Below are 27,243 nucleotides of genomic sequence, written 5' to 3' on the forward strand. Positions count from 1 at the left end.
AGATAGTTTCTAAGCAATTGTACGACCACCTGCGTAGCAAAAACTTGTATGAAGATTTCCAGTCAGGATTTAGAGTACATCATAGTACAGAAACAGCACTGGTAAAGGTCACTAATGATCTTCTATTGGCATCAGACAATGGACTACTCTCTATACTCGTCATGTTAGATCTTAGTCCTACATTCGACACTATAGATCACAACATTTTATTACACAGACTGGAACATGTCATTGGAATCAAAGGAACAACACTAGAGTGGTTTAAATTGTATCTATCGGATAGATTTCAGTTTGTACACGTTAATGATGAGTCTTCCATGCACAGCAAAGTCAGCTATGGAGTTCCACAGGGATCTGTGCTTGGACCGATTCTTTTCACTTTATATATGTCCCCTTTAGGCAATATTATTAGGAAACACTCTATAAATTTCCATTGTTATGCAGATGATACCCAGCTATATTTATCTATGAAACCAGGAGAAACTAATCAATTAGTCAAACTTCAGGAATGCTTAAAAGACATAAAGACATGGATGTCCTCCAATTTCCTTCTCCTAAATCCAGACAAGACAGAGGTTATACTGTTTGGGCCTAAAAATCTCAGAGACACTATGTCTAAACACATTCTCACCATTGATGACTTAGTTCTGGCCTCAAGTAATACTGTAAGAAACCTCGGAGTTATCTTTGATCAGGATATCTCCTTCACTTCATACATCAAAGAAATCTCTAGAACTGCCTTTTTTCACCTAAGAAACATTGCTAAAATTAGGAGCATCCTGTCCCAAAGTGATGCTGAAAAACTAGTCCATGCATTTGTTACTTCCAGACTGGACTATTGTAATTCATTATTTATAGGATGTCCCAATAACTCATTAAAGAGCCTCCAGTTAATCCAAAATGCTGCAGCCAGAGTTCTGACTGGACTTAGCAAGAGAGATCATATTTCTCCAACGTTAGCTTCTCTCCATTGGCTCCCTGTTAAATGCAGAATTGAATTTAAAATTCTTCTCCTCACTTATAAATCTCTTAATAATCAGGCTCCATCTTATCTTAAAGACCTCATAGTTCCATATCTTCCAAGCAGAACTCTCCGTTCTCAGACTGCAGGTTTACTTGTGGTTCCTAGAGTTTCCAAATGTAGAATGGGAGGCAGAGCCTTTAGCTACCGAGCCCCTCTTCTGTGGAACCAGCTCCCAGTTCAGGTTCGGGAGGCAGACACCCTCTCCACATTTAAGACTAGACTTAAAACTTTCCTTTTTTATAAAGCTTATAGTTAGAGATGGATCAGGTGAGTCGGAACAATCTCTTAGTTATGCTGCTATAGGTTAGTCTGCTGGGGGACCTCTACTGATAAACTGAGCTCCTCTCCTCTCTCCTTTCTCCTGTATCAATGCTAATGCCACCATTGCATGTCATTAACTTTGTGTCTTCTCCCTCCTGTAGTTGTGCTTCCTCCTCTCTGTCTCCCTCTCTCTGTACTTTTCTGCAGGTATCCTCGGCCTGGAGCTGCACTTCTCCAGAATCCAGTTCATCTGCCCAATGTTCTTGATGCTTGTTGTTGTCTTTATTGCCTGCTGTTCTTTTCTCTCTTCTCTTTCCACTCACCCCAACCGGTCGAGGCAGATGGCCGCCCACTATGAGCCTGGTTCTGCTGGAGGTTTCTTCCTCTAAAGGGAGTTTTTCCTCTCCACTGTTGCCTAAAGCTTGCTCAAATGGGATTGTTGGGTTTTCTCTATAATTTTCTGTATAAATATTTTCTGTAAGGTCTTAAACCTTAAACTGTAAAGTGCCTTGAGATAACTTCTGTTGTAAATTGGCGCTATACAAATAAAATTTAATTGAATTGAATTGCACAACCTTTTCAAGCAATCACTACAATCAAACGATTTCTGTAACTGTCAATGAGACTTCTACACCAGTCGACAGGTATTTTGGTCCTCTCCTCACAAGCAAACTCTCCAAAGGACATTCTCAGAAGCTTTTTGGTTTGTCAATTAACCATTTCTATTGTTTTTAACAATTTGCTTTCATCAGTGGAGTCCTCTTCTGTCGTCTTCTATTAAGTCCACTTTGGCTTAAACAGTGACTGATGGTGTGATCTGACTCTGATGTACCGTGACCTTGGATTTTACCTCTGAGCTCTACGGAAGTTATTCTGGGTTCTTTAGTATTTTCTGTCTCTTCAATCTGTAATCACTTTTCCTCTTATGGCCACGTCCTGGGAGGTTGGCCTTTAAATTCAACATGTTGGTCTATCATTTTTATTTCTAATATTCTGAGACAACTCTCTCTCTAGTTTTCTGCGGTCCATGTTCAGTGTGATACACACCATGATACCAAACAGCACAGTGACCACTTGTCTCCCTTTAAATAGTCAGACTGACTGATAACACGTGTGAAGAAACCTGTGAAGCTAATTACAAGACACACATTAGTTTAACATGTCCCTATGGTCAAATTATTTAATCTTTTACTACTTTATCTTTTCTAGGGATACCATCATGTTTGTCCAGGGCAGTTTCATTAGTTAGTTTTTTAAAACAAACTTCTATTGAAGCACAACTAAAAAGGTGTCTGATTTTCACGTGATAATTTTTAGTACATTTTTATTCATTATTACTTTTGTCAGTTTCAAGTTAGTTCAGTGACCTTTGCAGGCTGGTGGCTCAGTGGGTAGATCATCTGCTTTGAATGCAGAAGCTTCAGGGTTCAAACCCTGTCACAGACACCAGGTGTGTCCTTGAGCAAGACACTCCATGCTAGCTCCCTGGGTGCTGTGTGCAGCTGCCCACTTTGTGGGTTTTTCTTTCTTTAACAGAGGGGTACCAACAATTTGTATCCACGTTTGTATAGTCACCATTTGAAGGAGCAACATTCTGTGCAGCCAACTGTTTGTTAGATGTACAGCACAGCAGATTAGAATCTACAGCTCTGCTACATTATTGCAGTAAATGTGTCCTGGTCAGGATCCTTCAGGAGAGAGGATGTGATATTTGCAGCTGACCAATTTTGATCTGATCTGTGTGCAGCACAGGTTTCCACCTGTCCTAGTTACTGTGGTGATAATCTGTGGATTATTGTGAACTTGTGTTACTTGTCAGTTACCAAACAGAAGGCAGCTGGCTAAACCTCTGTGTTGCTGTATTAATGTAAACGGCTGTCGACATTGCACTAATGCAGCATGGATACCCCCGTAAACCAAACTAAAACTCAGGACTCCACCATATTTCTTTTTTCATGTGCTAATAGTGACAGAGGGGACGATAGGTTCTAACAGGCTAAACTATTTTATCTCTGGGATTAATAAAAAAAAAAATTTTATCTTAAATTTAATAATAATTAGGTGAGTGGCTGCACTCACCTAATATCAATATTTGATATATCAGGCATGAATAAAAATCCAGCTGAGCAGACATTTATCACTCTGAGCCAGGAGACATTAGCTTGTTGTATGCACAGATTAGCTGAATCAGATTGACTGATCTTATTCCCAGTGAGGTGAAATACACTGCTGGAGTCTTCTGGGTTGTAGCTGTAAAGATGAATCTATCATCCACAGACATGCAGACATGACAGGAGTCATTCAAACACATCAATCTGTCACTGGCAGAATGAAAATAACGAAGAACTGTTCAGTCACAAAATCAAAAAACAAAACAAAACACTGTTTAGACAGACAACTGTTGTAAAGTTAAAAAAAGACTTGAGTACACTGCGCCTTTTAAAGATCAATCAAAACATTTTTTTAAAATATGTTCCTTTGTGACTATTTTAAATAGTTAACACTGATAAACCAGTGATTACTGATGAATAGCAATTAAATATAGACCATCAAGAGTAAGCATGAGCATAGAATAGTGTACCAGCAAACTATGAGGCTGGTATCATTATACTGACCTTGTCACCTGGTCTTGTCATTCTGCATTTTCATTTCATTCAAAAAATGTAATTTCAAACACTTATTCACATCCTTAACTGTTAGTCGGTTTAATAGTAAGCTCTTCATATGATTAGTACTTTACCCATGAATGAATAATGTACACCTCCTATGCAGGACACTGTGATTGATCATGGGCCATTGGATGCTGCATGTTAGAGTGTCCTGTGCGACATGTGGATGAGCTTCCTGAGGTGCTGGATCAGATTAATAGGAAGAAAAGCGGAGATCTGGTGTTTGTTTGACTTTGGTGTGCAAAAGTATACTCTTTATTCTTATTATATATCCAACTTTATTTTGCCCCAACCCCTCCCCTCCACCCAGCCCCCACTACCAGTGGCATTCCCATGTCACCAGTTACTGTCACTGTTACAATAGCCAATCAGAGCTCACCTGCAGAAAGAAGGCAACCAAACAAAGAAGAGCAGAAAAAAGGGTTACTTTCAGTTTGTTTTTTCTTGTTAAATAGTAATAAATACATTGAGATGCAGTGGTTCTTACTTTATCCTTTTCTCTTAAGCAGAAGGGTTAAAAAGTTTTTTTTATTTCTGTTTCTATTTCTTTTTATTTCTTTATTGATCTGTGTTGGATCTTTAGCAGCAATCCGGACCAGTTGTCATGGTGATTAGCAGCACAGAGAGGAGGAGCTGTCTGGAGGAGAAACACGACAGGAGGAGGAAGAGAGGAAGAAGAGAGCAGGCAGAGGGGGAGGATTAGGAGGAGAAGGAGATCCCTGTGCACGCCACGAAGGCATCATTGTCCTGTCACCTCCTCCTCCCTCTGCCTCCCTCCCTCTCTCCGTACACTGTCACACCCAGGAGGGGAGTGACAGAGGGAGGACACAGACTCAAAGAAAACGTGAGTTGGACTCAAACAGGAGAGAGAATCCAGAGTCCTGAATCACAAATATGTTGGTGTTTTCTCCCTCTGAAACCAGCTTCTGTCTTCACAATGCAGCAGCATAGAAGCTCTGTGTGTTTGTGTGTTAAGACTGCTCGTCTCGATGGGCTGTAAATATGAATACACTAATGTCAGAACTAACCAGTGCGAACATGAATATGTGCTCTCCTTCCACTTACAGCCAGCATATGGAGTAAAATGGAAAAGCATGGCTCCTCTCTCTTTCCTCTTCATCCTCCTCCTCCTCTCCAGGCTTAAACAACAACCAAGTAGAACACACAACTCCTCAAACCCGAGAAAAATCAAATAATATTAAACAACAATAATAATATTAATAAAAACAAACTCATCACAATCATTCCTTTCAAATTACAGTCGCAACAAAAGACAAACTAAAACTGGATAAAAGGAGAGTTTTCTCAGCATCCTCCTCCTTCCTCCTTCTCCTCTCATGCAGTACAAACTGTCTCCTTCAGCACAAAGTTCACCTCTTTGTCTCTGAAGTCTGGCTGGATGTGTGTAGCTGTAGTAGTTGTAGTTAAAATTGTATGGCTTTAGGGCATGGTTCAGGTTTTATCAAGAGTTGGCTGGCCCCTCGTCTGAGTCCGGCCTCCCTCTGCCCCCAGCAGCGGGGTTATTGTTGTTGGAGGCAGGGTAGTAGTCCTCAGGGGGTGGGGCTTGTGGCCCTGGGGCGGTGGGGGCCGTCCGAGTCCGGAAGGCAGACAGTCCGATTGGCAGAGCGAGGGGCAGGGACGCAGAGCCAAACTGAGATGCCTCCATGGAAGACACTGCCCCCAGGTGGTGCAGCCCTAGGGACACGCCCACATCCATGCTGTCACTCATCTGGGGTGAGGATCCCTGCTGGCCCCCCCCCTACACTGATGCCCGTCTGTCCGCCCTGCCGCAGGCCACGCCCACCATTGCCGTGGTGGGAGTAAGTTGGGTGGGGGTGGTGAGGCGGGTCCAGGAAGTGGCGCTGGTGTTGTTGGGAGGCAGCCGGCTTGTGGAGCAGCAACTGGGTGTATGCTGGGTCCTGACCCCCACCTCCACCATCACTGCCTGGCCACATCCTCATCTGCTGCTGGGAGGGAGCCTGGTGGGGGGGAAGAGAAGGGGACGCAGAGATGAGATGCATTCAGAGTCAAGAGTTAGTGACACGATCTGTTTAAACCTCCACAGTCTCTGCCCTGGTTTCACTGTTCTCCACATGCTACAGGGAAAAGGTCCTGGAACCACACGATGGACCATGATTATAAAATCTAAGGTCTTGGATACTGCATGGCAGATTACTTCCTTCCTCATTTTAATGCTACATCTGTATGAACTGGAACAACACATAATTTTTCTTATTGTCACATATCAAACAGGTGATGCAGTGCTGTGTGTACCTGAGGGCTGGTCATCTCATAGTCTGAATGTGTAACAGCAGAGTTGTAGTAGCGGTTACTGTAGCGGTAGTTGCGGTTGTCATTGGAAGAACCACTGGAGCCACCTGCAGATGAAACAGAGCAACAGTAAACTCACTACAAAACATGTGTACTTCCAAATACTATTTGTCCATTTTCCCATCGGTTAGAACTCTGCACCCAACTCTACCAACTCTGTCCGTTGGTACAAGGATCTCTGAGCCTGAGTGTTTGCATTAAAGAAATGAATATAATCTGTCCTTAGTTCTCTCCTGATTTGTGTTCAACCTAACTTATTACAAACAGACTAAGAGGTCCAGTTATGAAGTGATGGACTGACAGTGGAGAGTACAGGTGATATGTCACCCTGCAGTTCCTCAATGTGGACCCACCAGACAAAATCAAAACAAGTCCACCCACTAATAGCTGGATATGAGCATTATGACATCTTCTGTGTCATGAGAGAGCAAGAAACATGATAAAAACAAGACACCCCACATCCCAATCTGACAAGATATGTCTTTTGTGTGCTGACACCACAAAGACACACTGTTGTAAGTGTGGACTGGCTGGTTATCTGCAGCCAGTCATCAGACTTTGCTCCCTCAGGTAAAACTGAAATCTTTCATCAGTGTTTGGATCTGGCTAATGATTTACAACAATGGCTGCATTTCTAATGCATCTGGTTGCATTTGGACCTCTCAGCTGTCTGACTGGATAACTTGGTTGTTCCTCTTTGTCTTCTTCGTCACAACCTCTGACTGACATTTCATCATCTTGCACATAGATGTGGTATAAATAATTTAAGAATCCAGGACAAGCCATTCTGAGCTGTAAAACTGTGTTAGAGAGACTAGTGATACACTGTGTGTGTGTGTCTGTTGAGTGTGTAAAGCAGGCAGTATGTATTTTTACCAGAGCTAGAAACAGAGCTAGTAGTGGAGGTTGAATGTGAGTGGTCCATGGCAGGAGAGGTGGATGTAGATGAACTGGTGTTGGTTCCTTCATCTGTCGTCTTTTTGAAGAAATTGTGCTGCAGGGCGTAGAATGGCGTGATACGGCTTTTAGGGTCATAGTCCAGCATACGCAGGATCAGGTCTGGAAGAAGACAGACATGATTAGCCAAAACACTACTACCCTAACACCTTACACTGTAAAGTGCCTTGAGATAACTTCTGTTGTTAATTGGCGCTATACAAAAAAAAACTGAATTGAATTGAACATGAGCATGATGATGATGATGAGGATAATTTTTTATAGTAGCCACAGGGTCAATTGTACATTGCTTACTGAAGTGCATGGTAATCAAGTCAGTCACTGACAGTACAGTGACCTCCAAACTCTTAAATGTTTTCGGTGATACTATATTTCTTCACACCTTTAGTTTGCAAATTTACAATTCTTGTAAAGAAGAGAAGAAGTGAAGGGAAAGCTTGGACATCACTGCAAACTGAGAATTGATGTGGATAAACATAAATGAATTCTATGCCAACATTAAGTTCTTCTCTCTCTGTAACATCAGTGATAGAAATTTTATTTACAGATAGGTCCATAAATAATGGAATGAGGTTAAGCTTTTTAGAAGTTGTTCACTCTACACCACCATGTTAAATTTATAAAGAAACACTCATGATGTAAGTGAAGCCTAAGCTTTTAGCTTTAACTCAAAGGGTCTGACAAAAGTGACATTAACCATTTAAGAACTACATTTTCATTTTCTTACACACCCTTTATTGGGGATCATAAATAAGTAGTTACATAGCCATGTGTGACAGCAGATAAAAGGCCTGGAGGTGGTTCTGAGTGTTACATTTGCATTTGGTAGCTGTTGACTTCCTTTTTCTAAATCCAGACAAGACAGAGGTTATACTGTTTACTACTAAAAATCTCAGAGACACTATGTCTAATCACGTTCTCACCCTTGATGACTTAGTATTGGCTTCAAGTAATACTGTAAGAAATCTCAGAGTTATCTTTGATCAGGATATCTCCTTCACTTCATACATCAAAGATATCTCTAGAACTGCCTTTTTTCACTCGAGAAACATTGTTAAAATTAGGAGCATCCTGTCCCAAAGTGATGCTGAAAAACTATTCCATGCATTTGTAACTTCCAAACTGGACTATTGTAATTCCTTATTAATAGGATGTCCCAATAACTCATTAAAAAGCCTCCAGTTAATCCAAAAGTTCTGACTGGAATTAGCAAGAGAGATCATATTTCTCCTACGTTAGCTTCTCTCCATTGGCTCCCTGTAAAATCCAGAATTGAATTTAAAATTCTTCTCCTCACTTATAAATCTCTTAATAATCAGGCTCCATCTTATCTTAAAGAACTCATAGTTCCATATCTTCCAAGCAGAACTCTCCGTTCTCAGACTGCAGGTTTACTTGTGGTTCCTAGAGTTTCCAAATGTAGAATGGGAGGCAGAGCCTTTAGCTATCAAGCCCCTCTCCTGTGGAACCAGCTCCCAGTTCAGGTTCGGGAGGCAGACACCCTCTCCACATTTAAGACTAGACTTAAAACTTTCCTTTTTTATAAAGCTTATAGTTAGAGATGGATCAGGTGACTCTGAGCCATCTCTTAGTTATGCTGATATAGCTTAGTCTGCTGGGGGACTTCTACTGATAAACTGAACTCCACTCCTCTTTCTCTATAATTTTATAAATTATAGAGAAATAAATATATGTTCTGTGAGGTCTTAAACCTAACACTGTAAAGTGCCTTGAGATAACTTCTGTTGTAAATTGGTGCTGGAATGATGAAGCCAAGATTAACTGGTATCAGAATAATGGGAGGAGAAAAGTAAGTGGGAAGACAGAAAAAGCCCATGATGTAGCAACCACATCATTGGTCAGACATGGTGGAGGCAGTGTTATGTCATGGGCATGTATGGCTTTCAATTGACCTGGGCCACTGGTGTTTATTGATGACCTGACTGCGGATAAAAGTATCATAATGAATTCTCTCTGCTCAGGGGCACGGTGAGGAGATGAACATTTCCATTTTGTTTTTGGCTAACTCTGGCATCTGCAAAACCATTGCAGTGATGCTGCAAAATAGACAGTTGCTGCTTTATATTGGAGATAGATAATAAAACAAAACATACAACAAGAGCTACCCAAGAGTTTCTATAGGAAAATAAATTATTTTTCACTGGCCAAGTCAGGGATGGCACGAGGTGTTGTGGTTAGAACTGTTGAATCACAGCAAGAGGGACACAGTTGCCTTTCTTTGTGGAGTTCTCTCTGTGTCTGCGGGAGTTTCATTTCAATTTCAGTATGGTGGTGTACAGAGGACAAATGTCAAAAAACATATCTTTGTTTTATTACCAATGGAGCTAACTGTTTATGAAATGCATCACTGGCTTACTCACTGTATTATACTGCTGTTAATACACCTGGAAAATTGTATTATCAGTTAACCATTTTTGTATGTCATTGCAGATTAACACAAAGTGTTGGTTTACCTTTAAATTTCAGGTAGTCACAAGGGGCATGTCCTGGCTCCCCTGCCCTCCTGCCCCCTGGTCCACCAGTCTCTACACCCAAAATCTCATGAAGACGTCGTGTGGCTGGGGGCTTATACTCCTGCAACAACAAATTATTTATTTATTAATTATAATCCTCCATTAACTAATGGTAACAAGACAAACACTAGGCTTCCTGCACTAACACACGTTTGCACATAGCAGTCATATGTTTCTTAAGCTACAATTTACAACTTAAGCTACAGCTAGCATCAATTCACTTTGCTCCCCCGCTACCTGTGTGAGTCTGCATAGCCCTTTAGGCATTAGTCATTAATAATTTACAATAAATAAGAAACTATAAAACTTACTAAACTTACTAATCACACTAATGACTTCACAGGAAGCATCAATAGCACCTATCCACAATAAGAGGAAAAAAGACACATACTGTAGCTACATACTATATTCTACTATAATACTGCTTTTTGTGTGGCTAAGATTTCAAACTGTTGTAACAACTCGTATAATGAAGGTGAATTAAAATCTAATAACCCTGTCTACAGTAGCAGGCACAGTTCTCAATGAAAACTATTTACAAGTTGCTAAAGAGTTGAATAAACAATGTATTCTACACTGGATTCATTTGCATCATGTCATCATCTGGAGTTAGTAGAAGGTGAAGGTCAAGGTTAAAGTCATCTTTTTCATGCACTTTAAAGAAATACCTTCTTGATATCCTTGTTCTTCTTCACTGTCCACAGACCGTCTGACAACTTGTCAAAATATTTCCTGGCTTTGGGAGCTGCGTCCAGCATGTGGCTGGGTGGGATCCCCAGGACCTCCACAATCTTATTCATCTGGTCAACCTACACACAAACAAACACACACAATTAATGTAATATTGATATGTGGACATACATGTGGATTAAGATTACCTACTGGTAACATAGGAAAGGAGGAAGTGAAGCTGTTGCTTTAAAGAAGAAACGACAGTCTCACATACTGAATCAAATGTCAATGTTTGCTAACACCAGACAACATTGAATCACTGCTCAGTCCCACCAATCCTAGATGATTACAGTGATGTTTCTTTTTACCTCATTGGAGCCACTGAAAAGAGGTTCTCCTGTGTGCATCTCCACCAGGATGCACCCCAGAGACCACATGTCAATGGCCAGGTCATATGGCATTCCCAACAGAACCTCAGGAGAGCGGTAAAACCTGCTCTGAATGTACTGGTAGATCTGGAAGGAGGACAAGAAGGAAGGGGAGAAGATCTAACGTGAAAAGAGCAAGGCTGCAACCAACTATTAGTTTCATTATTGGTCAATTCGTATTTTGTATCGTTTTAACCTTTATTTTATCTATTACGTTTCCTAAAATAGTCAGATTTCTTCTTTTAATTTTAATTTGTCTTTGTGTTGTTCTGTTCAACCAACAGCCAAAACCTGAAGGAATTAGATTATCATTATATAAAACAAAGAAAAGCATAAAACAAATAAAGTCTTAAACAACTACTAAAATAGTCTAAGAATTTCTGTTAACATGTGTGTTAACAGAAATGTTTCATCATTTTGCTCAACTTCATTTCTAGGCTGATTTAAGATAAACTCAGATGCCACTGTCACAATGTCTCGCTTGCTGTTTCAGTAGCTCTCCACTGAGAGGAGCCATGTTCTCCTCACAGAGCAGCACTAATAACTAATCAACCACAGTCTGCTACTCTCATTCAATATATTAACCCCTCATACAAAGCGAAATCTATTTATATGCAGTACAATAAGAAATGCACTGCATTGTGATTGTGCTCACCCTCTGTCCAAGCTGGCAGGAGGATCCAAAGTCGACTATCTTGATGGCAGACCTCTTGGGGTTACACAGCAGGATGTTCTCTGGTTTCAGGTCGCAGTGAATGATCGAAAGCTCTGGCGTAGCCAGGAATAATAACGCTGTTGATCCAAAAGACATCATTCTTATTTGTGGGTATGTCCCACACTTAACAGGAAAAGGCAACTGTCAGTGAACTTCCACTATATATTTAAATGACATCCTTGGTCTTAGTGAATTAAGTTGGTGACCTATAGAATCCTTACTTCCTGATCTGATGATATATTGGTAGAACAGTCATCAGCTGCACTTACAACTCTTCATTAGTGTTTCCATTCGCCTACCTGTACAGAGCTGCTGTGCAAATTTCCTGGTGAGGTTGAGGGACACTCCTCTGAAGTTGGTGTTCCTCAGCAAATCGTACAGGTTGTAGCTCAACAACTCAAACACCAAACAGAGATGGTTCCTAAACATAAAGTGACGCTTCAGGTGGACTGCACAGAGACAGATTGACAGACAGACACACACAGACAGACAGATGGGAGACAAGGAGGAAGGTTAACACCATTCAAACAACAGTCATTAAAATCACTTCCTGTCAGAGTATCTGGAAGATGAGTCATGGCAACTGGACTTCAGTCCAGTTCACCTGGATGGCTGTGTATCTTCACTGACATATTCCTTTCAGAGTGCCAGTTTTGGACAGTAGTGACACTGCTGACACTTCTCAAATTTAACATGGACATCGGATAAATTACTTTAGTTTTGTTACAACAAAACAAACCCTTGGCAGCCTGTTCTTGTACTTATAATAGCATGTCACAGTCATCATCATAGGATGAAGTTTGTTTAGTGGGAGATGGCACCCTTATCCTGTGAACTAAGGGTGCCTTCACACCTTGATTTGTTTGCTATGGTCCGAATCAGTTGATAAGTTTGTAAACTTGTAGCAATTTCTCCTTCGGTTCGGTTTCATTTCACACACATAAAAATCCAAGAGTACTAAAACACGTCATTTCAAACTATGCGAGAACGTCCTCTCCACTTATTGGTCGGATTTTCTGCTGCTGGAACAGAAAAAGTAAATACAGGAAGAAGGTGAAGTGTTGTGGATAACGTACGTGTACGTTTGTGTGACAGTAGGGAGATGATTTCACTATGAATGTTAACACAGATTGGTCATCCCGATGAATATTGTTTATTGTTTAAGTTACATCGCCTGCAGAGTCATCAGACCTGGTGTCTGTGAGACACTTCACGACTCCACGTTTGTCCTCAATTAATCAGACGGCATGTTTTTGGTGGACAAACGAAAGAAATGGAAATCTACACACTACTCATAGCCCTGTTTTGTTTTGGTTCGGTTCGCTTTCTCACAAGGAGGACTGCACCAGAGTTTGCTAAATGATTCAGATCGGGACCACCTCTTTCTTCCGGTCACGATTACCGTGTTCACACCAGACAAAACGAACTGCACCAAGAGGGAAAATGAACTTGAGTTCGATTTAATTGAACTAAATCCTGTAGTGTGAAAGCACCCAAATTATAAGTTAACTTTGAGTTAAGATGTTTTGACTTTGACCTTGGTTCACAGGATCTGTGTAGTTCTGTACAAGTTCATTGTGTTTTCAAGCAGTGCTACTGGGGCTGGCAGCTCTGATTTGACCATGAAGGTCAGTACAGCCTGGACGCACCCCCACACCTGTGTGAACACAGACATCACTGTAGGGTTGCACATATGTTCTGGCCCCAGCACCACACCTCACTATAATGTGTGTGTGTTTGGTTGCTCTTACCTATGTAATATTTCATCTCAGTGTCATGCTTGTTCATGAGCTCCAGCAGGCGCAGTTCAATCTGTGCCTGGTTAAGAAATGCCTTTTTGTTCTTAATGATCTTAATGGCAACCCATTCCTGCTCATGGTGGTCGTAGGCCTTCACCACCTGTGGACAGACATCAAAACACTTTGTCATCACTGAGAATGTGTTGGAGACTGATGGCTGCGGTTGGTTTGATTTTGTCTTGTCATGTACATGACATACTGAATGAGTCCTAACAAGAACAGCTGCTGCTGCTCAATGACCATGATAAGTGTCTTTCAAGCAGATTTAAACTAGAACACAACAACACACAGTTGAAAAACCATCCTTTCATCTCACGTACGAAAACAAAGTAAATACAGAAGTAGGCAAACTGCAAATTTGGGGCCATATTTATCAACATGTGTGGCTTATTTTGTTCCTGTTATTATTTAGAACAAGAAGTGATAAAGTAATGTTTGAAAAACAAGTCTTGTTGAGAATCATTGGTTCTTGATGCTCAAGTGGTGAAAGCTAAAGCTGTTGCTGTTTATAAGGAACCACAATCAGAGATAAAGATACATAGAAAGGTATACATATGGAAGATATTATTTTTTATTTGTATTTCCTGGACCATCACTTTTCATGCTCATATGCTTCCTTGGTCTATCTCACCTGTCCGAAGGAGCCCTTCCCGATCAGTGAGTCTATCTCGTAGCGGTCCAGCCACTTTTCACCATTTTTCACAATATAGTCGTAGTTGTCGTCGTCATAGCCATCGTTGTACACTTTTCTCTCCTTCTTGGTGCTGCTGTCCTCTGGAGGGACCTGCTGGGCCCGTCGCTTCTTTTTAGTATAGTACACCTGTACAGAGAACACAAAGTCAGAGTCATGCGTTTACCAGTAACAAGTATTATTTCATTATTTAGTTCTTCTTAGAGCCTATGTTGTTTCACCAACACAGACTGAGTGGCTCAGCAGTATGGGCTTTTAACCCCCTCAGCCAAGCCTTCAGAAATGTACAGATGTTGCAACAAGTTCCCACACCTGTGATCACTACAGCTGTCTTATTCTCTGGTGTAAAGCAGAATCTTCATGTACATTCTGTTTATACCAGTGGCCAGTCAGGCACAGTACACACTAGTATCTCAGCATTCACCCCACACACACCTCTAGCACCTGCTTTCTCTGCTCAAACAGCATGTTATGTGTCACCTCTGACTCAGTATGTGGACTGGCTGTTACTAACTAAATCTTATACAATAACCACACTTTTTAAAAGTTAAAATCATTGATTGACTTCACTACAAAACACAGATAACAGTAAAAACTAAAATGTAGTACTTCTAGGGGATATACTTGTTTGTAGCAGCTGACCTGCACAGAGACCATTCTCTTGACATGATTAATCATTTATAAATAATAAATATGTTGCTCTGATTTCAATGAGGCCAGCTGATGAGGATGTTAACTGTTAAATGTAACACAGACATTTTCTGATTCATTACATTACATTACATTACAGTCATTTAGCAGACACTTTTTATCCAAAGTGACTTACAAGGAGGATACAGATACAATGGTAGGGTGAGCGTGAGGAGGTCTTGCCTAAGGACTAAGGCCACAGCTGGGATGTGCTGTGATGTTACCACTACACTAACCAGCCGCCTGATTCATGCTTGTAATGCTTGCATACAAAAACAGTTAAGCTTACAGGAAAAAGAATTGATAATAAAAGTGAGGAAAATGAAAAAAAAAAACAAAAAAACAAAGACGTGTGTGTGTGTGTGTGTGTGGTGTAGCTTGTCTTGTGTGTCCTACCTCATTGATGTGCTTGTAAGTTTTGATGAGGTCAACAGAGAGTTTCCTCAGTGGAGCACTGGCAGGGTCTCTGAAACTTGGGGGAATCCTCCGCTGGAGTATGGTCATATCAGACAGCACCTGTTTCAAGCAAACCCCCCATTATCAACACCTTATCGTAAACATGCACATTTATAGGTTTTAAATACACACAATGACAGGGATCAGTCAGTCAATGTTTTCTGCAGCTACCTGCACAACTATGTGGTATAGGCCCCGTGCAAGCATAACAGAGGTGAACATTTGAATTAAGGAGTGAAAGAAGTTTATGAATTCAGGAGGTTTAGAGTTTCCACATGATGGGGCCACAATGTTCAACTCCATAAACAGCTGACACTACAACCTGATGTCACAAACCACCTGATGACCTCCACACCTCTGCTGCACCCAATACATAATGTGCATGACAAACTCAGGAAGTAACAAAATGGAACCTTAAAGTTGGATACTATTCTTCACCCAAACAACTTGAGTAGTAACTGTTGTTCCTTAATGGAATTAGCATCTTCCATAAGCATGACCATGAGCTTTCCCAGGTAGCAGTGATTGAACACCTCAGCATTTAAGTATCAATCTATGGCCAGCACTCTGAAATGGCTGTTTGGCTGTTCAGGCTCTGCATTCTGGGTCCAGGACACTGAACATGCTGGCTTGCTCCCAGAGGCAACTGCTTGCTGTAAGAAGGACCTTGATTGTTCCTATGTAAAGGGTCAAATTGTGGGTGGTGCATTTGCATGCTGATGTCGGTACCGATTACCTTGGTGTTAAAGCAAACTTTTGGCTTGTAATGTCAAAGCATTTGGATTAAATGTCAACCATGTGCTCATTCACATCTGTGAGTCTTTCACATGCATAGCCTCGATTGGATGACTGAGGATCTTTATTCCTCTGATATGAGTGGGGGATTACTTTTTCACTATGTGAAGCACACAGTGTCTTTGCTGCTGCTCTGACAATCAACAGGTGGAACAGGTGAATAACTTCTTGTGTCACAGGTATGTGTGCATTTGTTACCTGCTGCTGCTCGGCCATGGAGTGGATGGAGCTGAAGGAAGGGTGTGTATGTGTGTGCTGGCTGGTCATGGCTGGCTCAGCGAGGGAGAAGCCCTGGGCAGTGGAGGAGGAGGAGGAGGAGGAGGAGGAGGAGGAGGAGGTGGGCGGACATCCTGAGCTGCTTACACCTGAGAAGAGAGAGAGAGAAAGATGGTTAGAGAGGAAGGGAAACCCCATCACTCTAATCAATTTATTTTCCTCCATCTTTGGACTGACATAGCTACTGCTCCTCTGCTTTGCACCAATACTGGTCAGAAACCATAGGTCCAACACAGCACAGTCACTGACCACTTCCCATCATAAATACCTACTATCACTACACATACTCACATGGAGAAACCAGGCCTTTTGAAAGACTTCACTTCCTAAGTTCCAAAAACACAAGAAACATTTTTAACATGGCACCCCTCATAGATTAGCTGTGTCAACAAACAAAAGGAAAAATATCTATCCTTGCATAATTTGATGTCTCTAATGAACTTGTGTGTAACTCAACAATCCGTCTTTATTCATCTATTAAAGGTGACACCTCTGTGCTGCTATTTGCAAACATGCATATAAGACTCTAATACGAGTAACAGGCCCTGACAGTTTGCATGTGTGGTGGGGAAGGGCCAGCATTTACAGTTTTCAGCTTTTATACAATATGGGAAAAAAATAATATTATGTTGCAGGACAATTACAGGGTTTTTCTGATTTTGGGTAAAATGTGTTAGTCTTTCTACTGAACAAAGAAAACAGCACAACCCTGTGCTGTCACCAATGTCTACATTTGTCAAGTCTAGATGCTTCCAGTAGGTCTGGCATGTCACTGAGACAAACACAAAAAGACCTGCATACAAGTATACAGTAATAACAATGAAGAAAAACGCCTCAGAAAATGTGTTTCTTACTGTATTTTAACACAACAGCTAAAAAAGTGCAGGTTCAGAGAGTAGCAGGGTTTGTTAGTTTTAATGTTTTTTTGTGACCGTTTTACAATGAATAGGTAGAAGTGCTGTTCAGCTGCTTGAATCAAAAAGAGAGATGAAGGCTGTTGTTCTGTCCTTTTTGCACTACTATACAGCTTGTTCACTGGGGAACAGTGCTTGCTGATCAGACGACAACAAAACAACAAACAATGTGGAACATCACTCTGCTTCTACCTTCCTCTAGAGGCGAGAGTTCAAAGATGGTCATGACAGCGTCAGAAATGTAGAATGAATCTTGCAATATGATGGCTGTTACGACCTGTGTCTGATAAAAGCAAAATGAGACTCCTTTGTTCACAACTGTAGAGGCGCAGATGGATCATGGACACTAAAGATACTTTATTCTTGTCATTGACTTTCATTATAGCCCAAGATTCAGTAGATGTTCTCATCAAACGCTCTACATACATCAAAGTGGATGCTGTACCCAAGTGTATCAGATCCATGTCAAACATTGTAAACCTTTAAGACTGCTGAACCTCAAAATGTGCACATTTATCATAATAGCGGAATATTTAAAAGGCTCCAGGATGACTTTTCCACAGCTGGATAGAAACAGTAATTAAGCACACTATGACATATAGTGAGAAATTAGACAAACTGTCATCATCAAACCATCATCACCATTAATTTTGCCAACTAGCTGAAGGATAAAATCTCTATCTGTATATGTACGTCAAACATCTGCAGGAAATCCTGCTGCAGCAGTAACGGGAGTAGGAGGAAAGCAGACCGGAAAACTGTGAAACTTCTCAATTCAGTTAGATGAAAGTAGCCCACAGCAACTGAGCTAAAAGCTACTGAGGTACCCAGCACAGACTTAACAATGCTGCTTTATCTCTGTTTGCCTGCATGACCACATGTGTGGTGGTGTGTTTGGTTGATGAAGTGTGGTGAGGACTGACAATATTGAGGGTCAGAGCAGTTGCAAAAGCAGGCTGCACTGGACCATTAGATGCCCAAACTAACATTTATATAATGAGGGAAAACCCAGTTAGTACTGCACAACTCCTGTGACCTCTGAGCAGCACTAACACTCTCTATTGCTGTCAAAGTGAAAGAGATTTCAGAGCTGCAAAATGAGGTCTATTTTATGTCATTATATCATAATTCAGAGCAGACATTCTCTAAAAACATGTAAGAATAACTTTTGTAATTATAGGCTCCTCACCACTATTATCTCCAATACATGGTAAAGCCTGCTCCTATTCTCTCCCTCTCTTTCCAGTTTTTAAAGACAGCACTGTGGCTAAATGGGGTTCTACCTGTGAACTTAAAAACTGAGTTAAAGTTGTATCTGTTAAGATGGAGAAAATAATCCAGTCACTGTCATTAGAACATAATTATACACAAATAACTGTTGTGGTGCTCTGGATCCTGGCCTGCTTACAGATATGACACTGCTGGAGAAAGTGAATATCTGCCTAGTACTGAGAAATCTGCACCGTCTCTTTAAGAGACTGAGAGGCACTCACAGCACTTCCTCAATCTGGCATCCCCCTTCTTGTGCAGCCATTGGTTGGCGCCCCTCTTTCTCTGTCAGCTGATTCGCTGTTGGTATCTAAGGGCTGGCTGGCCAGCACTCTATAAATAAACCCAATGCTGTCTCAGCAACCAGCCTACAATACTCATTAGCTACTTCTTTCTCTCCTCTTCCGCCTCTCTCCTGCTAAGCAAGTAGCTTCCAATAGCAGGCCTGGCTCTCAGCAGCAGTCTGACATACTCTACCCTAGCAACCCAACCCACCCTACCAGTCGCTCTCTCCTCCCCCTTTCCTTTATCATTCTTCCTGTTTTCTCCATAACCCATTTGACTCTGGACATGCTTCTCTCTTCCATCCATCTATCCTTGATACATCCCTCACTCCCACTTTCCTTCCCTCCTGATTTCACTCTGATGACTGCTGACTAGTTCTCATTTAGAGACACTTTCTGTTTTCCTGCCCACCATGTCATTTCTCCACCAGTGTTGTATTGTTGCACAATGATGTAACAATTTTAGAGTAACAGTGAGAAGTCTCTCCAGGCAGCACAGCAACATCCAGTACAGTCAGAAACGAATGCTTCTTGCTCACAAGTTGCTTGATGATTAGCAAACAATATTGATCCAACTGGGTTTGCACTACAGTCCATCCCAATGACCAAGAGTTGTGCAACATTTACTTGTTGGAACAGCCTCTGTACATCTCTCTGGACCACAGAGATGAACATTGCTGTTCACAATGCGACTATAGTCAAGACCACTCGGGTAAAGGCATACCCAGTTCTGAACAATCCGGAGACTGAGTACATTAGAAGAACACCTTGAAAATTAACATAGAAAAACAACCTTCCTAAAATAGACTGGAACTAAACTGGAGTATGAACTCTAAAGATTCCCCCCTGACTGATCTAAAGCTGGCTTGGCCTTCGTGCCCCATCCACTAACATATCTGGTCTAGTTACACATAGCTGACATGATAGCAACACAACCCAAGTCACCCAGCTGATTCCAACATTGTGTGTTTCAAAATGACTGTGTTTACCTCATTAATACGGTGCAACCCTGAGTGACAGCCAAAGATTTGAAGACATCATTGGAACTAGCTAACATTTGTTTTCATGAGTCTACAGTAAGTAAAACATTGAACAAGCAGAATGTCTATGGTAGGACAGCACAGAGGAAAACTGCTTACTAAAAAGAACATTGATGCACGCCTGAAGTTTGCAAAAGAGCACATTAACACTCCACAGCAGTATTGGCAAAATGTTTTGTGGACTGATGAAACTATATTTAGCTATGTTAAAAGAACTCAGCACTACATTTGATGTAATAGGGCACTATATAGAATAATGAAAATATCATCCCAACTGTAAAGTATGGTGGAGGAAACACGATTTGAGCTGCATTGCTGCATCAGGGCCTGGGTCGCTTGCAGTGATTGGGGTAGGATGAATTCCCAAGTATATCAAAAAAATTTTCAGCACAATGTGAGTATATCTGTATGAGGGGCGGCAGTAACTCAGGTGGTAGAGCGATCGTCTACGAACCCCAGGCTTAGTGGTTTGATTCCCAGTTCCTCCTGACTACTTGCTGAGGTATCTTTTGACATGACACTAAAACCCCGTAGTAACGCCGACATGTACTGTCTGGCAGCTGTACCATTTCCATTCTGGGTCACTGGGATCAATAAAGCATTTTATTATGTCAGCTGAAACTTATTTATTTAGTTTTATTTATTAATTTCAAGGGTTCACATACTTTTTCCACTAGCACTATGAGGTTTATATGGTAGTTCTCAATAAAGACATGAAAGATCCGAATGTTTTGGTGTTAGTATTTTATGCACATAATATTTGTTGTATTTCTGCATTAATTTGATAAATTAATGCAGAAAACCACAAAATTCCATACTTTTTCTTGCCACTGTAGCCTTTGATTCACAGCACACAAGAGTGACAAAAGAATTATGTATTGTAAAGTATTATTGTTACTTTAACTCACCTTAACACAACACTGTTAAAAGCCATGTGGACAAAGACTGCTGCTCACTGCCATTGACTAAGCGTGAATGCTCACCTGTACTTTTGCTTTTTATAATAATTTCTGCAGGGATATCAGTTACTAGGTTTCATTTCCATTACATTAGCACAGTTAGCTAAGAGCTAACATTTCTATAGTTGTTCCACTGACTATATATGTAAATTACACAACATGCACACTCCCTCTATGTTTAATGCAAACTGTGAAATATTAGCATGCTAATTGTCACTGTAAGCATGTCAACAAGTTGACATTAACACTTGTTACCAGTGCCGCTTACATTCTATCAAGTTCCTTAATAAGATATCAAGAACACAGGACACAGTGAGTTCCCTCAACAATGTTCAGACACTGCGTCATTTCAATGCAACTGTCTGTTTATGATAAGTTTCACTTGACCGGTTAATTAATCCAATGATTAATTTAAGCTTAACTACTTTGTTGATCTTCGGTTATGCAAACATGATGGCCCTACCATTTGTGTATGTCTAGATGCAGACACACACACACATATATATCTTGTATCCTAAATACATTTCTTGCATAGATGTGGAGATGTGATATTTATCTATGTGTCAGCAACACAAACTTTTTATTGTATAGTTTTAACACATACAGTCTTATTACAGTAATCTTGTAAGTAACAGTAATCTGCAACAGTAATCTGTTGCTGCGTAGAAAGCCATGTTCATTTCACATCACCAGCTCCAAAGCACTCCAACTCTAAAAGTGGGTTTAAGAAGTGATTAAATATGGCAGTAATAAAAAAAGGAAATTAAAAATATGCACAAATTAATTCACTAAAAGAATCTCTCTCCTATTTTCCATACATGTTGATTCAGAGCCACTGGACACTGCAGACAAAGCTAGGCCCTCTCAGTTTTTATCCTGACCTCTAAACTAGATAAAGATCTCTGTACAGGCTCCTAGGGGGGTTAAAAAGAATCAGACCTTGAAATCTTACAGTTAATCAATAAGATGTTGAAATCCATTGTGCTGTATGCTTAAACAAATGTGATGTGGTCACACCTTTTAGCTCTGATTAAAGGCCCTTTAGCTACACTTGTTTTTGTATTGACAGGTATTTTACTCTGTGCAGAGAAAAAGCCATGGAAGACATTCTCTAAGGTTTGAAGTAACTTTTGTTATATGTTCTCTGGTGTGACGATCAAACCACAAATAACTATCAAACTAACATTTTGCAGCAAGTTTGTTATGATGCCACATGTAACCAGTAGATGGCATGATATGTTTTATGAGGATTGTGACCAAAAGACAGGGATTATTATGTCAGAGGTGACACATACAGTTTTTACTTTTAACAGCATGCTGATGGGCTTAACAAAGGCAAAGCTATGGCTATGAATGACCTAGGAAAAGTTCATTACATGGAATACAACTAGTTGTGACAAAACCTTTCCTCTTAAAGGTAAGAGGCAAAATAAGGGAATGCAGTGTTTGACACAGTCATGGCAATATCTCAAACACATCATGTCATCAGACGTGTCAAGGTAGCACCTGTATTAACAGTCGTTAGAAGTTAGCTGGGGACTTCAACAGTGTTAGTCTGAGTAGTGCTGCACCTGGAAGCTTCCCTCAGTCAGATCATGTTGACCAGACACAAATTCCAAGATTTTCAAAATAAATTCTTTATTTCAAAGAACTTGTAGGAGCAGACCTACACTCATCATAAAGGCTCTTTAGAAATAAGACAATTGGCAAAAATTAAGACAAAGCCAGTTAGGCCAGGAAGCCCTGCAGTGAGGAGATGAGATAGGAAAATGAAAGCAGGAATCTATGCTAACATATACACTGCCCGTCCAAAAAAAACGTCACCACAAGGATTTAACTAAGCAAATAGGTACGAGTCTCCAATTGGATAATCATTGCATGCTTATATTTTCAGCTGGCAAGTTATTGAACCCTAACTGATGCAGTGAGTAGTTTCTTATTTCTCAAACAATCATTCTGGAACACACATCCTGTGGCTGTGGAAATATGTCAATCTGTTTCAGAAGGGTCAAATTATTGGCAAGCATCAAGCAAACAAAAGATCTAAGAAGATTGCTGAAACTATTAAAATTGGGTTATAAACTGCCCAAAGGAAGTAGGTCATGTGGTCTGATGATTCCAGATTTACCCTGTTCCAGAGTGATGGGAGCATCAGGGTAAGAAGAGAGGTGGGTAAATGATGGACCCATCATGCATAGTGCCTACTGTACAAGTCTGTGGGGGAAGTGCTATGATCTGAGGTTGCTGCAGCTGGTCAGGTCTGGGTTCAGCAATGTTATGTGTCCAAAGAATGAGGTCAGATGACTACCTGAATATTCTGAATAACGAGGTCATTCCATCCATGGATTTTTTCTTCCCTGATGACACATATTCCAAGATGACAATGCCAGGATTCATCATTTAAAATTCAATTCAATTTTATTTGTATAGCACCAAATCACAACAGCAGTCATCTCAAGGTAACTCACAGTGTAAGGCTTAAGACCTTAACCTGAGTAGAACAGAGTATAACTGTATGGTAAAATACTTAATTCATCTTCCATAAAATATTTGTGCCAACGAAGCTTACCAAACACAGTAAAAATAAAGATACTGTATAGAAAAATAATGTGTTAAGTCAAATGTTAAATGCGTATTTACACATTAGCAGCGTACTGACAAATGCATGCCTTTTTTTTTCATCCGCTATTTGCTCCAAGTGTTGAAGGTGTTTAGTACTATATGTTACTAGTTATGTTATCAATAAACCTTTGGGAGATTCAGATGGCTGAACTGGATGTGATGTGATCACCTGCAGGTTTTACTAAAGCAGACTTCTCACTCTGTTGGTATTGCTGGAGCTACAGAAAAACTCCATAGAGTACATAGAGAGATGCTACTTCTACCTCATTAACAATCTATAGCAGAGTACAGACATCATACTCACTGACAGATGAATGAAAAGTTAACATAATTCATTCAGACACCAATTCCATCCACCTTCACTTAATCTTACTCCTCCCTGTCATAGAAGATATGCAGCAGCTGAATGGGCAGCAGTTAAATCTACTACTAATGAAGAAATGTAATGAAGTGGCTTCAACTTTAGGTACCACACACAACATCCTGTCTTGAGGCAAATGTCTACAGGAGCTTGCTGACACAATGTTTAATTCATAAGAGCATGATCCAGGTTCCAGGTGCACAAAGTTCCTTGTTTATTATTATTTACCTACACTGGCAATGTAGTGCACTTTAAGGTATGATTTCAACATATCTGACCTCAGCGCAGACACAACTTCATGTCCATAAGCCCAGTTGCTCATGTAGCATTGCTGATATCTGATATTGATACAAACTTAAACAGCACCAAGCAGCTTACACGGCTGTCTTTATGTATACACAGCAACAGCAGCAGCTGTTAAGCTTCATTACGTGCTCAAAGTTTAAAGATGTATAAATATTAACTCAAAGATAGCCATAATGCTTTTGTTTGTTAAATCTAATGTAATCTATTTTAGCTAACTCAACACTGTATGTGGTAGTTTCATGGTAAAAGCCTTTCACTGTCTGTAGATTTACACATATTTATAGTGTATTAAGTTTCAACAGTTACTTTACACAAACATTTTATACAAGCAGAATTAAACAATAACACTCAAAAATGGAGGGAACTGATAAATAACAGGAAAAAGGCAGGGACAGACCGGAAAAGTAGGTAAAAGAGAAACAAAGGTCCCTGCAAAGGTCTTCCGACATTTGGTCCACATGGGTACTTGACTGCTGTCAGTCATTTATGAGTAGAGTTATGCATGTGTACATTTTTTGTTAAATTGTTGTAGCCCACAAGCACTGCATGACTGTACCAACAGTCAAAGTTCAGAATTACAAACCACTAGAAATAATCAAATCATTAATAAGCACTTTAACAACAACAGTCAAAATAGCATAGGTCTGTTTTTCAGTGAGGTCAATAAGGACGTGGTTGAAACTGATGTGAGATTCTGTAGTCAACTGCAAAGCATATTTGCAAATGATCACTGAACATGTCTGTCTAATGGAGAAAAACAGGCAAGTGGAAAACATCAATAAGCATGCCTTGTCCTCAAGTGTGTCACAAACATATATCTTATGCCAGATGAGATAAATCATAAAGGAAAAACCTGTACTTGCCTCTGTTCAAAGTGTTCAAACAACAAACCCTGGTGTCAGCAACTCGATTCCTTTCCCTTACTCCACCAGCAGGTACAACTAAATAAGCTTTCTAGGACAGTTTTCGTCACAATGACACACAACTAGTCAGATTCTGAGTTGAAAGTGATGAAGAAAATGTAGTTTTGTGATTCTTTTCATAAAATACATGGGTTTTACTGTGTTCAGTCAGTAAAACCAATATTTATCAAATTTGCATTTCATAATGTTGTACAGTGAGCCTATGTTGGATAAGGAACAGACTGCAAAAATACCTCAATGTTTAATGGACAATGACTGCATGACCAGCACAACAAGGAAGTACAGAGCACTTCCTGCACTAATAAAGTTCTTCCACAAATTCACTACACTTCAAATTCACTATAATTTATATAACTACTCACATCAACCTGGCTGAAAACCACTAGCATAGACTGTCATTGGGAAGCATCCCGACTGACTGACCACAACTGCCCAACTGAAGTCATTCACATATGCACAAAAACAGTTGTTGCCACAACAGTAGACTGACACAAACCTGTGGCTATACTGTGTAGTAAGAAAAAGACGAGTTTGCAGTTTTATCAGTAGCATTGCGTGTGTGTTTGTACTGACTCTTGTTCTTGCGGAGAAGGGCAGAGGTGATCCAGGGTTCTGTCTGGACCATCCTGCAAGACGGCACGTTCTTGTCCTCCACGGATGATGATGTGATCACCATGGAAATGCTTGTCAACTGTTCAATCCAGCAGGGAAATACTGTCAATCAATAAATTGCTTTGACAGGTGGGCAGGCTTGTGAGGAGTCAGGTAACTGTCTCAGGTGTGTTTTCAATCCCAGAGTTCACTTCAGCAGTTTACATCCAACTAAAAATCAATGAATCTTGAAATGGTGGGAAACCAACCAACCAATCAAAAGGCACCGTCTTCTCTGGCTTGTTTCTTTTTTTGTGACTGTGGTTTCTAAGGCAACCAACTGGTATACAGGCAGCTTGTCTTTCTGAAGTAAAAATATAAAGGATGTAATCTCTGTCTTGGGTGGAGTTATACTATAGATATAGATCTTCTTTGCATCTTCTTCTACATATATATTCTGTTGCTCTGTGGGTATGGGAGATAGGGAAATAGAATATTTGGTTAGTCTGGTTAGCTTTTAGTTATGTTGGTTTCAGCAGTTTCATGCATTCTTGCTGTGTGCTGGAGGTGTGAACCACTCCAGCACGCTAGTGACTTTTAGGTAGTCAGGAGAGCTTCTTCTATTCCACTATGTTAACAAGTAGCTACTCTGTGTTTGTGTGTAAGCTTAATTCCAACGGGCTAATGGCATACACTGTACTTGCTTATGATGAGCTCACTTAGTCCAGGGCAGATTTAACCAAAAATACACAGCTTGTAGTCCTTCAGGCATCTTCTGTGTGATAATCCAGGACAACGTTTGTGTGCCCAGTGCAACCGTAACCAGTAGAAAACAGTGCAGCTGGTATTCCTGTTACTGAGACTCCATGGTCAGTGTAGTTCCAACAGAGTTCCAAATATTCACCAGAATAAGTTTGATGGATTCTTATTCTTCCAGTCCACTTGTGAAACACATTAACTAGCTTAAAGTCAAATGTGTGCTAACCAGGCTTGCCCAGCATACTGCCAGGTGGGGTAAGCGAGGTAGTGTGATAGAAGGGGTGGAAAAGAAAGAGGTGGAGGGGAGTTGGGTTTCCAGCTGCCTGATTTTACCCCATCCCTTACACTAAAAATAGATCCGATTGCTTGCTGCTTTCTGGGGGGACTCGTCACTAGACAGAGTAGGGCAGTGTAGAGTGATGTTATCACTCAGATTAATGCAGTGACACACACACGCTCTTCACTGGCAATGTCACAGAGTCTGTGCAGAGGTCCACCCTTCACCCGCCTAGAGCAGAACGTGGCTGGCCTCTGCCAGGGTAGAAAGAAGCCCTTTAAAAAAAAAAAAGCCAGACAATAATGTAATCCTCGTATACTGCACAGGGCGCTTCTGTGACTAAAAGCAGTTACACAAACACATGTAAACAAAGTAGTCCAAAGCAATGAGTTGACTTCAAAGAGTCGTGTAGTTCCAGAGAAAGTTCCTCTAACTGTAAATCCACAGTGTGGGGCCAGGAACAAAGTGACGTACCATCACAAGCAGAGACACTGCACCTCAACTGCACACCACTTTCTCCTGGGGGTAAAACTGGGGAGGGAAGCGGGACACAAAGTTGAGATCCAGTATCTGGGGTTAGATGTCAAATGTCTCCGCGTGTCGAAAAAGCTCCCAGGACAAGCCGCTGACAACCTGCGTT

At 40.7% G+C, this 27,243-nt stretch overlaps 1 protein-coding gene across 1 annotated transcript; it reads right to left on the reverse strand.

Moving 5' to 3' along the window:
- Window positions 1-4,491: 4,491 nt before the first annotated feature.
- dyrk1b (dual-specificity tyrosine-(Y)-phosphorylation regulated kinase 1B) lies at window positions 4,492-26,818 on the reverse strand. The gene is given in 14 exon segments (XM_026369931.1): window positions 4,492-5,708; window positions 5,710-5,933; window positions 6,229-6,332; window positions 7,162-7,344; window positions 9,717-9,837; window positions 10,445-10,585; window positions 10,817-10,963; window positions 11,532-11,668; window positions 11,891-12,040; window positions 13,343-13,490; window positions 14,022-14,210; window positions 15,168-15,287; window positions 16,221-16,387; window positions 25,550-26,818. Coding segments are annotated over 14 exon segments (2,226 nt in total). The 5' UTR covers window positions 25,653-26,818; the 3' UTR covers window positions 4,492-5,416.
- Window positions 26,819-27,243: the final 425 nt, after the last annotated feature.

The sequence above is a fragment of the Anabas testudineus genome, chromosome 16 (assembly GCF_900324465.2).
Source record: "Anabas testudineus chromosome 16, fAnaTes1.2, whole genome shotgun sequence".
NCBI classification, from domain to species: Eukaryota; Metazoa; Chordata; class Actinopteri; order Anabantiformes; family Anabantidae; genus Anabas; species Anabas testudineus.